This window comes from Arachis duranensis, unplaced genomic scaffold (genome assembly GCF_000817695.3).
Source record: "Arachis duranensis cultivar V14167 unplaced genomic scaffold, aradu.V14167.gnm2.J7QH unplaced_Scaffold_63799, whole genome shotgun sequence".
NCBI lineage: Eukaryota > Viridiplantae > Streptophyta > Magnoliopsida > Fabales > Fabaceae > Arachis > Arachis duranensis.
In genome coordinates, this window is record NW_026265003.1 from 17,432 (window position 1) to 30,858 (window position 13,427).

At 42.5% G+C, this 13,427-nt stretch overlaps 1 protein-coding gene and 1 non-coding gene across 2 annotated transcripts; both read right to left on the reverse strand.

Annotated features, from left to right (window-relative positions):
• Positions 1 to 4,174: 4,174 nt before the first annotated feature.
• Positions 4,175 to 4,247, reverse strand: TRNAK-UUU (transfer RNA lysine (anticodon UUU)). Its single transcript has one exon. It is a non-coding gene; the product is annotated as a tRNA-Lys (tRNA).
• A 6,389-nt stretch (positions 4,248 to 10,636) lies between these two features.
• Positions 10,637 to 12,185, reverse strand: LOC127744601 (acetyl-coenzyme A carboxylase carboxyl transferase subunit beta, chloroplastic; the record flags this gene model as incomplete). The annotated part of the gene is given in 1 exon segment (XM_052256739.1): positions 10,637 to 12,185. A coding segment is annotated over 1 exon segment (1,411 nt), but the record flags the coding sequence as incomplete, so codon positions are not given.
• Between the last annotated feature and the right edge of the window lie 1,242 nt (positions 12,186 to 13,427).

Here is a 13,427-nt window from a genome sequence, read left to right on the forward strand (position 1 = left end):
CTTTCCCTGTTTTGTGCATCAATTTTATTTGAATTCTTTTTGAAATAGTGAACATAGGCTTCGAGTGCCTACCAGTTGGTCGGCTAGACTATGACTGAGTCAAGCGGACACCTGCTAATCCGCGCTTCCATTCGCCATAACATAGACCTAAAGCCAAGCCATCGACGAAGAACCTATCACCGACTTCTTTTCAAACTTTGCCTTCTACCTTAAGCTCCCGTGCTAAGCCGACTCAGTAAACAGACTCGCTAGTTGGGTCAATTGGCACTCTTTCAATTATCCGTATTGCAACGTGACGTATACTTGAACCTTCCCCATTCATTTCGAACCTCCGACAGTCGCAAACCTGTCTGTCCTGTTGGGAAGGCAGGACGAGAACTATAAGGACGGGAACTGCAGTGCTCTAATTGCTCCTTCTCCCTATGGTGGGTCTTGTCTTCATTTGGTGGCGGCATCCTTTCATTATTATGCAGGATTGGCTTCTCCATTTCCGGTGGCAGAATCTTTACTTGTTGGCATCTTATTCTTTTTTCTAGCGTACGGTGAGAGCGTTCCCGTGTGAGGCACTAGTGGAAGTCGGCTTTGGAGATCGTAGAGATTTTTCTTTCGGCTGGATAAGCGAGAACTGATATACAGCAAGAGGGCAAGGCAGGAAATTCCTCCCAACAAAAGACTTAAATGAAAGATTTGTACAGCAGGTCCCTTTTCCGGTTGTGGCGGACAGGCCTGAGAGATTCCCTTTTGTATTCTCTTTTTAGTCCCAGTTGTAGCCTTCGTGACTTAATATAGATACCGGTGCGGTGGTTAGGAAGCGTCCATTCAAATTAGTAGCTTCTTGAGAAGCAAGTCATAATCGGGTAACGAATCTTTTCCAGAAGGACTGAAAGAGGGCAAGCGAATGAAAGGGGGCTGAGCTGAAGGGAAAACAAAGTCTGGGTGGCCCTAGAAAAAACGACGATTCAGAGAGCCCGTCTTCCCCTGAGCCAGCAATGCCTGGTAAACATGTAGAAAAGACAGTTGAGAAGGCGGTATCCTTTGGCTCCAATATTCCGGCTCCGTTAGCTTCTGCTTCTGTGGCTCCCTCTTAAGGATCCCCCGGTGAAGGTACCCAAGCTTCTCACACGGTGACTCCGATTTCTCCCTTGAAACCAAGCAGTTCTGCTAAGGGAATGTCCCTTATCCTTAATTTAATCTTGCCTGAATTTGCCAGTATTCTTACGTATACGAACCTTCTTCCTCAGTTGCCCCCAATCAGTTCGGTCTCTACTTCGAGTGGCTCCTCGCGCCTTGCGCGTCGTGCATTGCTCGGTTCTCTTAAAAACCTACTCGGTGCTCTGCCAATGAGGGTTCCCGGTCTCAGAGCCTAAGTACTGAAATTGCCCCCACATCCAGTTTAAGGCTTTGACAAGAGGTGATTCTCAAAGCACTCCGGGATCCGCATACTTTTCTAGATCAAAGTCTTGTGGCAGTTAGCCAGAACTTGGATGCTTTGAAGGATCCTCTCCAGATCGTAAGGAATCTATCTGAAGAAAGTGGAATTTCCACTGAGGGGGAGGTGGATTCATCCTCCAAGCTTGAAGAGGAAATTAATATGACAGTGGGGCAAGTCGTTCTATGAAATAAAAGCTTTCGGGACAAGAAGAAAGGGTACCAATGAGACCATTAATGACTAGAGAGTTGTTAGTTCCATGGGGGCTTCCCCTTTCCTATTCAGCTTTGCCGCCACTCCTTAGACCTGATAAGATCTTCCCAATCCTTTTTTTCTAAAGCAGCCCAAATTGCTGGGATACCTCCCCTTCGACCATCGAAGTTCCTTCCACGGGAACCTGCGGTAGCCCCTCCCCGGGTTCGACATGTCTTGAAATACCTCTACCTCTAAAAAGGGCTCTACGGCCTGTATGAGTTCGTTAATCATAATGTCCTTTCTTTGTTAAATGCTCTCTTTTTCTTTTAAGAATGTAGATGGTTCTATCAACCTTTTCTATCTATCCTTAGAAGTTGGGCGAAATATGATATTAGCGTTGGTTTTTCCAACGAAACTAAGCACTATTTTTTTCTTTATCATTCGGAAGGCTCAGTCCCACACTCTGACTTCAATGGTGGGAACAACCTCCGCACTCCGGCGCTCCAATGAACAAAAGTTCTCCGCCTTACTTTATTTAGAATAGTGGTCGATCCCTCGGGAGTTACATTCGTAACTTAATGTTATGTTCACGTTCACGCGGTGATCTTATATCCAAGAGTACTACCCTGTACGTAGTCTATGTCTGGGGAGCATACTTGACAGGAGATAGACACAGGCGGTAGATAGGTCCCCCACTTCGATTCCTGCCCCGTTAGCATCTCCGATCCGAGATAAGGGATTACTCCGTTAGGTCTTTTCGGTCCGGAGCCGGCCGGTAATGACAAGTTCGAACACCAGGAGCGTTCTGATTTGATCAGACAGACTGCTTGAAAGAAAAGCAAACTCTCCAAATTGTTGACCAAGCTACACTAGCGGAAAATCTCTTATTCTTACCAGCCGGGTGGCGCGCAATGAAGACCAATCCGCGAACTAATTTATAACATCCAATGCCCTATCCCTCAAACTCGCAAGCTTGCGTCTCCGTCTTGGCTAGAATCCTTCCACTCTTTCTCCAACAAGCCACGCAGTCTCTTTAATACGATATATCATGCCTCCTAGCTTTCATGCATAGCAGACTTAGAAGCTGAAAGGTGATATAGCTGTACCCTCAACCCAAGCACTGACATTGAGAGAAGAGTGGAACGGGACTAGGCAACTAGTATGGGGCCCGGGATACTTATCAACTCATATCGGAGCAAGGTCACGACTGCTGAGACTGAGACCGCGTAAAGCAATACCGCATTCTCACCGGCAGACAGCTTCGTTCTTCTCTTCTTCCTCTTTCCATACGGTATCGATCGGCCGATCCTGTTATTATTTGCATAATTGGATTTTGTTTTACTTGGTGCGTATACTTCTAAAACAGGTAATCTCCTGGAATAGAAGTATAGGGCTCCCCATGCTTTGAGTTGGGTTTGCTAGGTTTTTCCTTTACCTGGTCAACACAACAAGGAAGTCCCCCGCGGATTACAGGTGAAGGTTATAAGAATGACGGGTAAGAATCGAAAGTCAGTGAGCCGGTGGGGCGCCTTTCTTCTCGCTCATTTAGAGTCCTTCTTGCTTTCGGGTATTAGTGCCTTACTATCTTCCACAAGAGTCCATTTAGAATTCGAGTCTTAAGCGGGAGAAATTGAAGGAAATTGAAAGCCTCCAACAAAGGACGATTCTCTTCCCCCTTCCCTTCTAGCCAAAGCAAGAAAGCAGAACTGACTTCCTAGGAGCCTCAAGCCAACCAGCGTAGGGAAGTATCAGTCGATTCGGGCAAGCAGCCTCAATCACTGGACTGACCTTTTAGTCCGACGAGTAGCACGGCACTAGAAGCTACTTACTTTCAAAAGCGTCAGGAAGTTGAAAGGATGGAGTCCGAGAGAATTAGACTTGCTTCTCTGAGTTGAATGAAGCAGGAAGAGTCCCGTTAGGTCAAATCCTGTATAGTGAGTCTAGTGATTGATGGAATAAGGGAACGTCTTTACAATGACTTAGTTCTTCCCAGCTTTAGAGAGCCCTAGCTGTTCAAAGATCCAATCCCAGTTGGCTAGTTTACAGTCGCCTAACACAAAGGTTTTTCTTGTCGGGAGTTGCCGCACCTTGTTGTTGCTGAGCTAGTGCCCGGAACCCCACTGGAGAAATGCTTAGTTTTCCTTTTCGTTTCTATAGCATTCCTGTTCTCAGTAATCCCAACGGTAGCGACAAAGCAAGAGGTGATGTAGCTGAGCTGTCACTTTTTCCTTGAGCGAGACTTTGTAGTTTCTTAAATTCTATATAAATAGTAAAAAAAGGGAAGCGTTAGTAAGTTTTTTTTTTGCATAATCTTCGAACGGAATGGAAAGGGCAAAAAAACTCCAACGACTAACTCTGGCTATACTATAGGGATGTGACAGAATTCCCTGGGAGAAATCCTACCGAGCCACTCTTATACTACTCCTTACCTCACCCCCTTCTCACTTAAAGGGCGAAGTCGCTTCAGCGAGTCTTAAGGCCAAAGAGTGATCTTTGAACGTTACTACGCATCCTTATTAATTAATAAATAGGTATAGTGTAAGGTAGGTTTGGGTATAGCAGGACTTGAACCTGCGACCATTAGGTTAAAAGCCCAATGCTCTACCAACTGAGCTATACACCCAAAATAGATAAGTAGTAAATAAAGATTGGTGCAGAAAAGACCTCTTCTCCTCATCATATTAAAGGGGCGCTGCTCTGTATGAGGCTCGTACTGCGGAGCAAGCGAAGAATAAGGGCGCGCGTTAGCACTCCTGCAAGAGGCCTTACTCAACAAGCGCACCTTTATTAGTAAGGTTGCCTGTTTCCACTCATTGAGGATTCTATCTACAAAAGAAGGTCAACGGAGGATACTCAAGTAGCTCTCACTGACACCATCTACGAGAAGGTGAGGTCGTCTTTCTTTCCGGCCGCTATACGGTTCGCCTTAAAGCCTTAAAGACGGAGAAAGGGAGGAGCTGTTATCTATGTAATTACGGTCTTTGTTGGCCGGTCGAGCACTCTCTTTTCTTTGCTTTGTCCAATAGAGTCCTACCAAACAAGACTGACTTCTGACCAACCCGCGAAGGGTTGTGAAGTTGGACCACGTACGAAGAATGAATCTATATCGTGTACGGTACGGAAGTAGCTGGCCGGCGGCCGCTCAACTGTTCGAGCGCAATACAGTGGTGGTTGGTTCCGATTCGACAAGGGTAGAATGCCTGGTCGAGGGTCCAGTACAGTAGGTAGCAGGCGTGTTCGTTTTGGCTCCCGAGCGAGAACGAGAAATAGGCGCTGCACCATTCTTGCTGCTATGTACGTGAACCTTGACTTGAGAGATTCATCCAATGGAACCCACACTAAAAGGAGGACCACACGGGGCTCGACGAAACAGAAAATAGAAGCATTAAGAAACTTCTTGGGGTTAGCAGTAAAAGAAAGAGCCCGGCATTCATTCATTTCTTCATTCATATTCATAGTTTAGTCTACTAAAATGAAAGAGGGACCAGCCTCATCGTGGTAATTATCGGACATCTCAGATCGTTCACCTCTAATGTGACACGTTCCCTCCCAGTTATATGATCAACGGGATCTGAAAGGCTACCAGATTTTTCTCTTTGGAAACAATTTTAACTAAAAGCTGGTTTAGTATGGGAGTTTTAGCATTTCTTTTACGTAATTTTTCATTGTACCTAGGAATGATTTAGTGTTTGTCGCTGACAATCTAATGGAAAGCGTCATGTGCTGTATTTGGATTCTTCTAAGGAATTGTGAAATGCTCGGGGGGGCGCGTTCTTGGTGGCAGCAGTGCGATAAACGCCGGGTCCCGGAAAAAGGTAAGATTACAGTCAAGGAAATCGCGAAGAGAGAGAGGATTCTGGGACGACCCGCCGACTCTATTTCTGGCATAAGTAACAAAAGCTGAATTCATAAAGTCAGAACCATAAATAGAAAGTGCTTTGAACAAGGTAGCAAAGAAAAAAGGGTCTAGCAATCTAGGTGCCTAGCCTTCTATGATTGGCTTTCGAACTTCTTCTTATTCTAAGCTAAGTAAATTCTAGTTTTGAACAGGACATTCTGTTCACACCACACCACACTCTGTCAAGCAAGAAAAGGGGCTAAGTAATGTCGAAATTTCTTTCCATAGGTTTTGCCTTTTGGTCCCTTTCAAATTGGGCCCAGGCCCGCTAGATCTTCGAGTGCAAAATGGATGTCGCTGTTAAGACAACTTTTCGATGTGATTGACCACACCAGATTTCATGCAACTGTGGCTTCTCATGAACGTTTTCATTTTCGGGGGTTGTAAAGTCTAGGTCTTGTGTTCCGGGGAAATTTATTGTATTAGTGGGTCGGTCATTAAACAAATTGAAATTGAAGGAGATGACGGTACGGCTATCTGATATCAGTCTTCACCAAAGCGAATGAAGAACAAAATCTTCCGTCCTGACAGATAAGGATATCCTTTATGTTCTGCTCCTAGGGAAGGCGGGGGCTCAAAAGTTTAGCGTACATAGTACTTAGGATCCCATCCGATTTTAAGATCTTTCGGGAATTCCTCTCTGAACTTGCCCCTTTTCTTTCATTAAAGACCTCTTGCTTCACTCCTTTGGACTTGGCAGTGCTTTTATATAGAAATAGAGTAGATCAGACCTTACTAACTAATAGAAAAATGATGATGTGAATTCTCGGGAGGCAAAAGAGAACAAAAAGACGGAGATAAGATCGGATCTGTCAACTATGAGATATCCTTCTTCCAAAGAGATAGGTAGGCCCGACAACACTTTCTATTCGATTTGTAGCAGCTTAGGGGATATAGGAATTTTATTTGTCTTTCATTTCGATCCCTTGATCCAACCTTCGGCTTTCTCTATTCCTGACTAGAGTTAGAGTGAGTCCTTTACCTTTCCCTTATAGTAATGGCCAACCCTTAGCTTTAACGACTTCTTATTATATGAAATCTTATTATAAGAAAGATTTAAGAAGGCCTTTCTTTTAGTGAAAAACGGATAGTGCAGGATCATTTATCGCCCTATGCGCTTTCTTCGCTCTCATCCCTTGTGCAAGAATCTTACATAAGATACTCCTTCGGACCTGGAAAAACCTCCGAGGGTTTAGAATGAGGTGGCGGACTAATGTCCTTAACTCTTTCAAATGCCCACAACCACAACTGCAGCAACCAGAAGGGACCATGTAACTTTACTACTTGTTCCTGCCCTTTCATCACCGCCATGTTATAAGTTTTCAATCCAATGGCAGTCACAGTGGAAGCCCAGCATATGCTCCTTTCGATGTTAGAGTAAGGGGGCGCGGCAAATGATTGGCCATTTTTAGATACCATCCTTGGTTTAGAGGTTGGAGCCACAATCACATAGGTTCCCAGAAAATACCAAAAAAATGCTAACCTGGCATTCCTATCTGTCCTCTTTCTTCAGCATCTCTAGCGTCTTTTCATCTCGATCTGATACTCTCTTTGGCAACTCCGCCCCTGTAATAAAGGGACTGAACCTCCATTTTTCATTTTCCTCGTAATGCTAAGATAGAAAGAGCTTTAACAACCAGCGCAAAAAAGAAGATTAGAAGGAACTTAAAAACTAGCAGGGAATACCTTCCTGCTCCACAACTGGGAAGCACTAACTACGTTCCGTAGCCTTATTTCGGGCAGGGCATTTCCTTGCTCCACTTCGTCTAACAGCAAGATCCGCTACCAAAATCCATTAAAGCACCCAGGCGCCTATCCTAGCTTTAATCCAATAGCTTTGCTATAGTAGTAGAAGGGGCTCTCTAAAGGGCAGGGCTTTCATAGAGTTACTTACTCACAAGCATTATAAGAAGAGCGAAGCTAGTCTACTAACTTATGTTATTAGCGTAGAGTAAAGAACTAAAAAACTAAAAGACTGTCCCCCCGGCTTGCTGCTCGAAGGCCCTTATTGTGCTAGCTTATTACAGTACTGGAATGGAATAAGGCTAGTACAATCGGGTCATCCGGGCATTCTTTGCTTCCTGTATTGATAATGCTTTCTTGACAGTCGAGAGGAACCTTTTCGTACACGGTGCGTGTGTAAAAGCATGGTTGGAGTTAGACAGACTTTATTCAGCTTGAATGCAGGGTTACTGGTTAGATCCAGATCAGATTTCATATCAGATCTTTCCGGGACGTTTATGCCATTACTGGAACAAATCCCCGGATTAGGATTCTCTAACGCAATTGCCTTCCATGCAAGCAAAGCTGTTTAGTGACTTTTTTTTGTGCTTTATTTAGTTTTTCGTATCAGTTAAGTTTCTGGTCTGTGCCTGAGGCCTGGACCTGAAAGAATTGAATTTAATGGCGGGGGGAGAAACGGAAGCAGGTACGAATAGAAGAAGGCCCAGAATAGCCAAGCCAAAGGGGTCCCATTAAGTGGTCCAATCAGTCTAATGCGTAATGTCCGGTATCGGGAGTCTTTTAGTAATCCACAGATTAGGAACCGAGTGGGGAAGTGAGCTCTACTCTAAACTCTAAAGGCAGCTCTGCCACCTAGGGGATAGGAAACCTATTCCTTTTAGTCCGATTCGATTCGCTTGCCTCGAAGACTGGCATTAGGCCCCTACTGATGATAGGATTGATTCGAAGCAAAGTCAATGGTCCCTTCTCCGCTACGGGAGATGCTAGAAGAAGATAAGCCCTTGGGGGCTATTACTTACTATTACACAGGCTAGCAGACAACCGGAAAGCTAAGCTATTCCCTTGCAACAACCAAAAAGCAGTAAGCCTTCCTTCCAACAAGGGTCGGTTTTGGAATGCTTACGGATATGGATGATAGTCGGGATCCCAGGTAGGAGAGCCAGCCAGGCCAGGAGAAAGAGGTAGTCTTTGACTACCCTTCTTTTGGGAGTCGAGCCTGAGGGTTTCACCCGGGGATCATCGAACATCAGACTTTACACCTGGGGGAAGGACTATCCTTAAGCAATTAATAAACCGAATTCACTTTCACTGATAAAGAGACGAAACTCACACGTAATGAACCTAAACAAAAGACGGAAAGAGTCACTCACTGAATACCTATTTATTCTTTTGAAATAAGCTATTCAAGTGAAATAAGCCGGAATAGATAGCCGTTAGTCCTAAGAAAGATGAAGGCTGAAGCATGTTAAGAGGACGAAAGCCAAAGGCGAAGAAATAATAAGACTCACTAGATATGATGTCTATAGTACCACAGCTCTCAGACCTAAGGCCGAAGCTTTTGCTAAAGAAAGAGAAGTAGAGTAGGATGAAGGAAGCAGAAGTGATAGGCAAGCGTGCCTGGAAGCGCTAATGCTATTGTAGCAGCTCCTTAGCCTTCTTTCAGTCCTCCATTCTCTCTTTGGAAATGTGTATCACCATACACTCATCTCATACCAGATACTGAATCTAGGGCTAAGTTCCAATCCGGAGAAAGAGGTAAGCGACCAACAGTACAGCTAGTAAGGCAGGTAGATCACAAGAAGGTCATAGCTCAACGAAGAAGTAGCTCCTTGGGTCAGGAACTCCTGATAGCAGCAGAAAACACATTCTAGCTTGCTTAACAAAAGAAACGATTCCTTGAAGGGCTTCCCAAGAACGAAGTACTGATCAAACTGGAGCTCCTTAAGGAAAAAGAGGTTCAAATGCATGTACCACCCAATTATGGGCTGAAGCCGGCAGCAGCTAAAACAGAATCCATACTGCCTAAGGATGCGGGCACCCGCGGGGCTAACCGGGTCTCTTCCATAATCAACTCAGCTAAAGCAGCATCCATTCAAATACTAAAGGCGGAAGGGGAGATCGATGAAGCGGAGAACCCTATCATAGCATAGGTCCTATGCCTTAGCTTCCAACTAAGGCTAAGGGCCGGTTCTCTGTTATGAGAACAAAGAGTTTGACTATGCCATAGTAGGGTGGAATCCGGGGCGAATGAACCACTTTTTTAGAACTATACTACATTGAAATAGCCCTAAGATGCGGTGTGCATATGGGAGCGCTTGAAATGGTTTAGTTTTACCGAATGCCCACGTCGGTGTTGCTGAGCCCTTTCGCTCCTTGAATAACTGAGAACACACTTTCTACGATCCTATAGTGGCTTATCGTAGCTAACAGAGGATCTTCACAAAATTTGGTCAACAAGCATGTAGCCCGATCCGAACGTAATTACATGTCTCAATACTTACTACCTATACCCGGACCCGGGCCGGAAAGGGCTAAATATAGCATTCGCTAAGCAGCTAAGCTGAAGTCAAATACCCGGCTAAGTCCTATCTCCGAATTCCGGTAAGGAAGAAATTCATTGATAACAGATCATTGCTAAGAAAGAAGAGTTGAGTTAGCAGGCTCAGGGGGATCTTAGATTAAAGCATTTTTCTTTCGAGCTGGGAATAAGAGAACGAGCTAGACACAAAAGCTACCACTGAAAGAAGGTAAACCGAAGCAAACAAATGAAGTAGAATTGGCCTAGCCTAACGGTTCTATAGCCTCTACCTATTGAGTTCCCTCTCCTGGGGTTCAAGAGTTGCTTTCAGAGCCCTTGATTGAGATCTCCGTCTCATCACGAACTCATAAAGACAGCGATCAACCTCTCTTTTCTATTCTTTGGCAGATTACTTGCTCCAGGAATGCTTGCTGTCAGCAGTTAAGGGACAAAGGGAAGGTGAGGAAGGTAATCCAACTACGGCACTAAGACTAATTCCGTCTATTTGGCGACTATTCCTACTGCTACTACTACGGCTACTGCAGTAAGGAAGGAATTCGGTTTCAAACTGAACTTGTTGCGAGGGGTTAAAAATGGATTATACTCTTTCTCTCCATCTTTCGTCTATCCTATGTCTCTTTCCTCTGTTCTTTGTCCTTCTCCTACTAGGAGTAGCAGGAAAGTCGTCAAATCCTCCTATATTAACAAAAAACCTTGGTTAATGATGCATGTAAGTATGATATATTCAGTAAATAGGAATAGGATGAGTAGAAAAAAGTATATTGAGGAGTATAAAATAGAATCTAATTCTATATATAATAATATATTATTAAAATAATAAAAAAATAGAAAGAATGAATGTAAAACGTAGAACTAAAAAAATGGATTGATTTCGCCTTCTATTTCCGCAAGGAACATAGGTATGATAATACACTTTTAAATTTTTTTATTTGGAAAAAGAAAAAAAATCTTTTAAGTTCTGCTAAATTTTTCACAAAGGGAAGAAAGCATGGAGCTGAAATAACTCACTTAAAACCCCTTTTAAAGGATTACGCGGTACGATTGAATCAAATAAGCCCTTTTGGAATAAATATTCAGCTACTTGTGAACCTTCGGGTATTGTCGTATTCAACGTTTGTTCAATTACTCTTTTACCCGCAAATGCAATGTAAGCATCGGGTTCGGCAATAATGATATCGCCCAACATGCCGAAACTGGCGGTCACCCCACCAGTAGTAGGAGATGTAAGGATGGATACATAGAATAACCTTTTATTTTTTTGATACTCATATAAAGCAGAAGATATTTTAGCCATTTGCATCAAGCTCAGACTTCCTTCTTGCATACGTGCTCCTCCGGACGCACATACTAGAATAAGAGGTAAAAGTTGATTGCCAGCATGTTCGACCAAACGGGTTATTTTCTCGCCTACTACAGATCCCATACTACCCCCCATAAACTGAAAATCCATGATCCCAATTGCTACAGGAATCCCGTTTAGTTGACCTGTGCCTGTTTGAACAGCCTCAGTTAATCCTGTCTTTCTTTGATAAGAGTCCATACGATTCTTATAGGATTCGGATTCCTCTTCCGAATGAAATTCAATGGGATCCATAGAGACCATGTCTTCATCCATAGGATTCCAAGTACCTGGATCAATCGAAAGTTCGATTCTATCTGAACTGCTCATTTTCAAATGATATCCACAGTGTTCACAAATATTCATTTTTGATTTAAAAAATTTCCTATAATTTAATCCATAACAATTTTCGCATTCAATCCATAAATGCTTGTATTTTTGAGTTTCATCGAGATCTTTAGAATCCTCTCTTTTAGTTAAATTCTCATTCGTGATAGTTGTTTTTATGGAAGAACCCTCGCTTTCACTACTATTTCCGCCCTTACCACAAATAGAAGTATAAAAGTAACTGTCATTGTATTTATCACTTTCACCTAAAATGTGACTAACAATACAGATTTGAGAACGAAGATAACTTTCAATGCAATTATGAATGCCATTTTTCCAACTCGATTTAGTATCATACATGTAATGATTCTCATGTCTCTTAGAGACATTATTCAGATAGCTAGAATTCTTATTATAACTATCAAAAAGACTTTCTGGTTCACTTAGAAAAGAAGGATCATTAGAAATCTCCAAAAATTGATTTTCAATATCAAAATATATGGAATAACGGTTCCTTTGGCTATTGTTATCCCTAACTAAAAGAATTTTATCAGATAGGAAATTTCTAATGTTCCTGACACCGACTAAATAATCAACATTACTGTAACTAGAATTGTCACTATCATTCCAGCTAGGAAAGTCTTTTTCCATATCAATCAAAATTGGGTCTTCACTTGCACTGGTATTTTCAACAGGACCAAAACTATCCATTGAGGAATAGATATACGAAAAAAAACCCTTTTTTGTAATTCCTATGATGCAATTGGAGCTTATCGACAAAAAAAAATTTCGATAGTCCTTTGTGGTTCCGCTGGCGGCTAGATCAGCGCGTTATTTCCTCAAGAGAAGCTCCTATATATATATATGTGTTTTGAATATGTATTAGGTTATGAATAAATAATTGAAACTTGAAATTGTTAATATTGGAACTTGGAGGAAGCTGAGCCTAGTGTTTATTGGATTTTGAGGGGCTGTGTTTGTTTTAATTAAATTGCCTTGATCGTTACGTGGGAATCGGTCAAGGTATGATTTAGGTTTTTTGTATTTAATATGTAAGGTTCTGTAAAAACCTAGGTTAGATGACCATAAGATAAGCTGAAACGCATGGAAATGTACAATACTTAGTGTCCTTGATATTTATGATGTGATTTGATTATGTGATGGAGGTTGTTATTATATTGAGGTAACAATGAAGCAGGAGTAAGTTGGTGGCTATGAGATTGCAAATATATTGAATAAAGCCATGATGAATTTGTTAAAATGTACAATGGTAATGAATGGTGATTGAAAGCATGGTGTAGAGTATGGTGTAGAATTGTGTTAAGTCTTGTTACTGGTATATAAAGTTGGAATGGTAAGTTTGGTAAGGAAGGGAATGGAAATTTTGGATGTAAATAAGGTTTGAAGGGGGTTTTGCAAAAAGTTGGTTTTCGAACTTCGGCGGGCATAACCTGATTTTTGGATCCTCAATTTGCTTCCAATTTGTTTTAAAATGAAAATTGGGTTTATGAAAGTTTATGCCATTCGAAAAACAAGTGAAAATAATTTCAAATTGAAGAAGTTATGGGTGTTGGAAGATTGGAACTTAAAACTGGTTTTTGGTTGCAACTCTGTAGCTTTGCTACTGATTCTTTTTTTTTTTTAAGAACGCACGCCCACGCATACGCGTGACCCACGCGCACGCGTGACATGAAGTCTTCACCCACACGTACGCATGACAAAGAGACGCGCGCGCGAGCTGCAATTTCACACTCCCACGCGCAAGCGTGAGCCACGCGTATGCGTGGTCTCTGTCCTAGCAAACAAGATTTTTGAAGTTTTAAAACCTATTTCAAACCTCTAAACCTCTGTTTTCATTCATTTAGTTATAAATAGTAGTATTAAACCTGATAATCAGATGAAATTAGGAGATGGGAATAACTTGAAAGTGAAGTAAAGTTGAAAAGTGATGAATTGA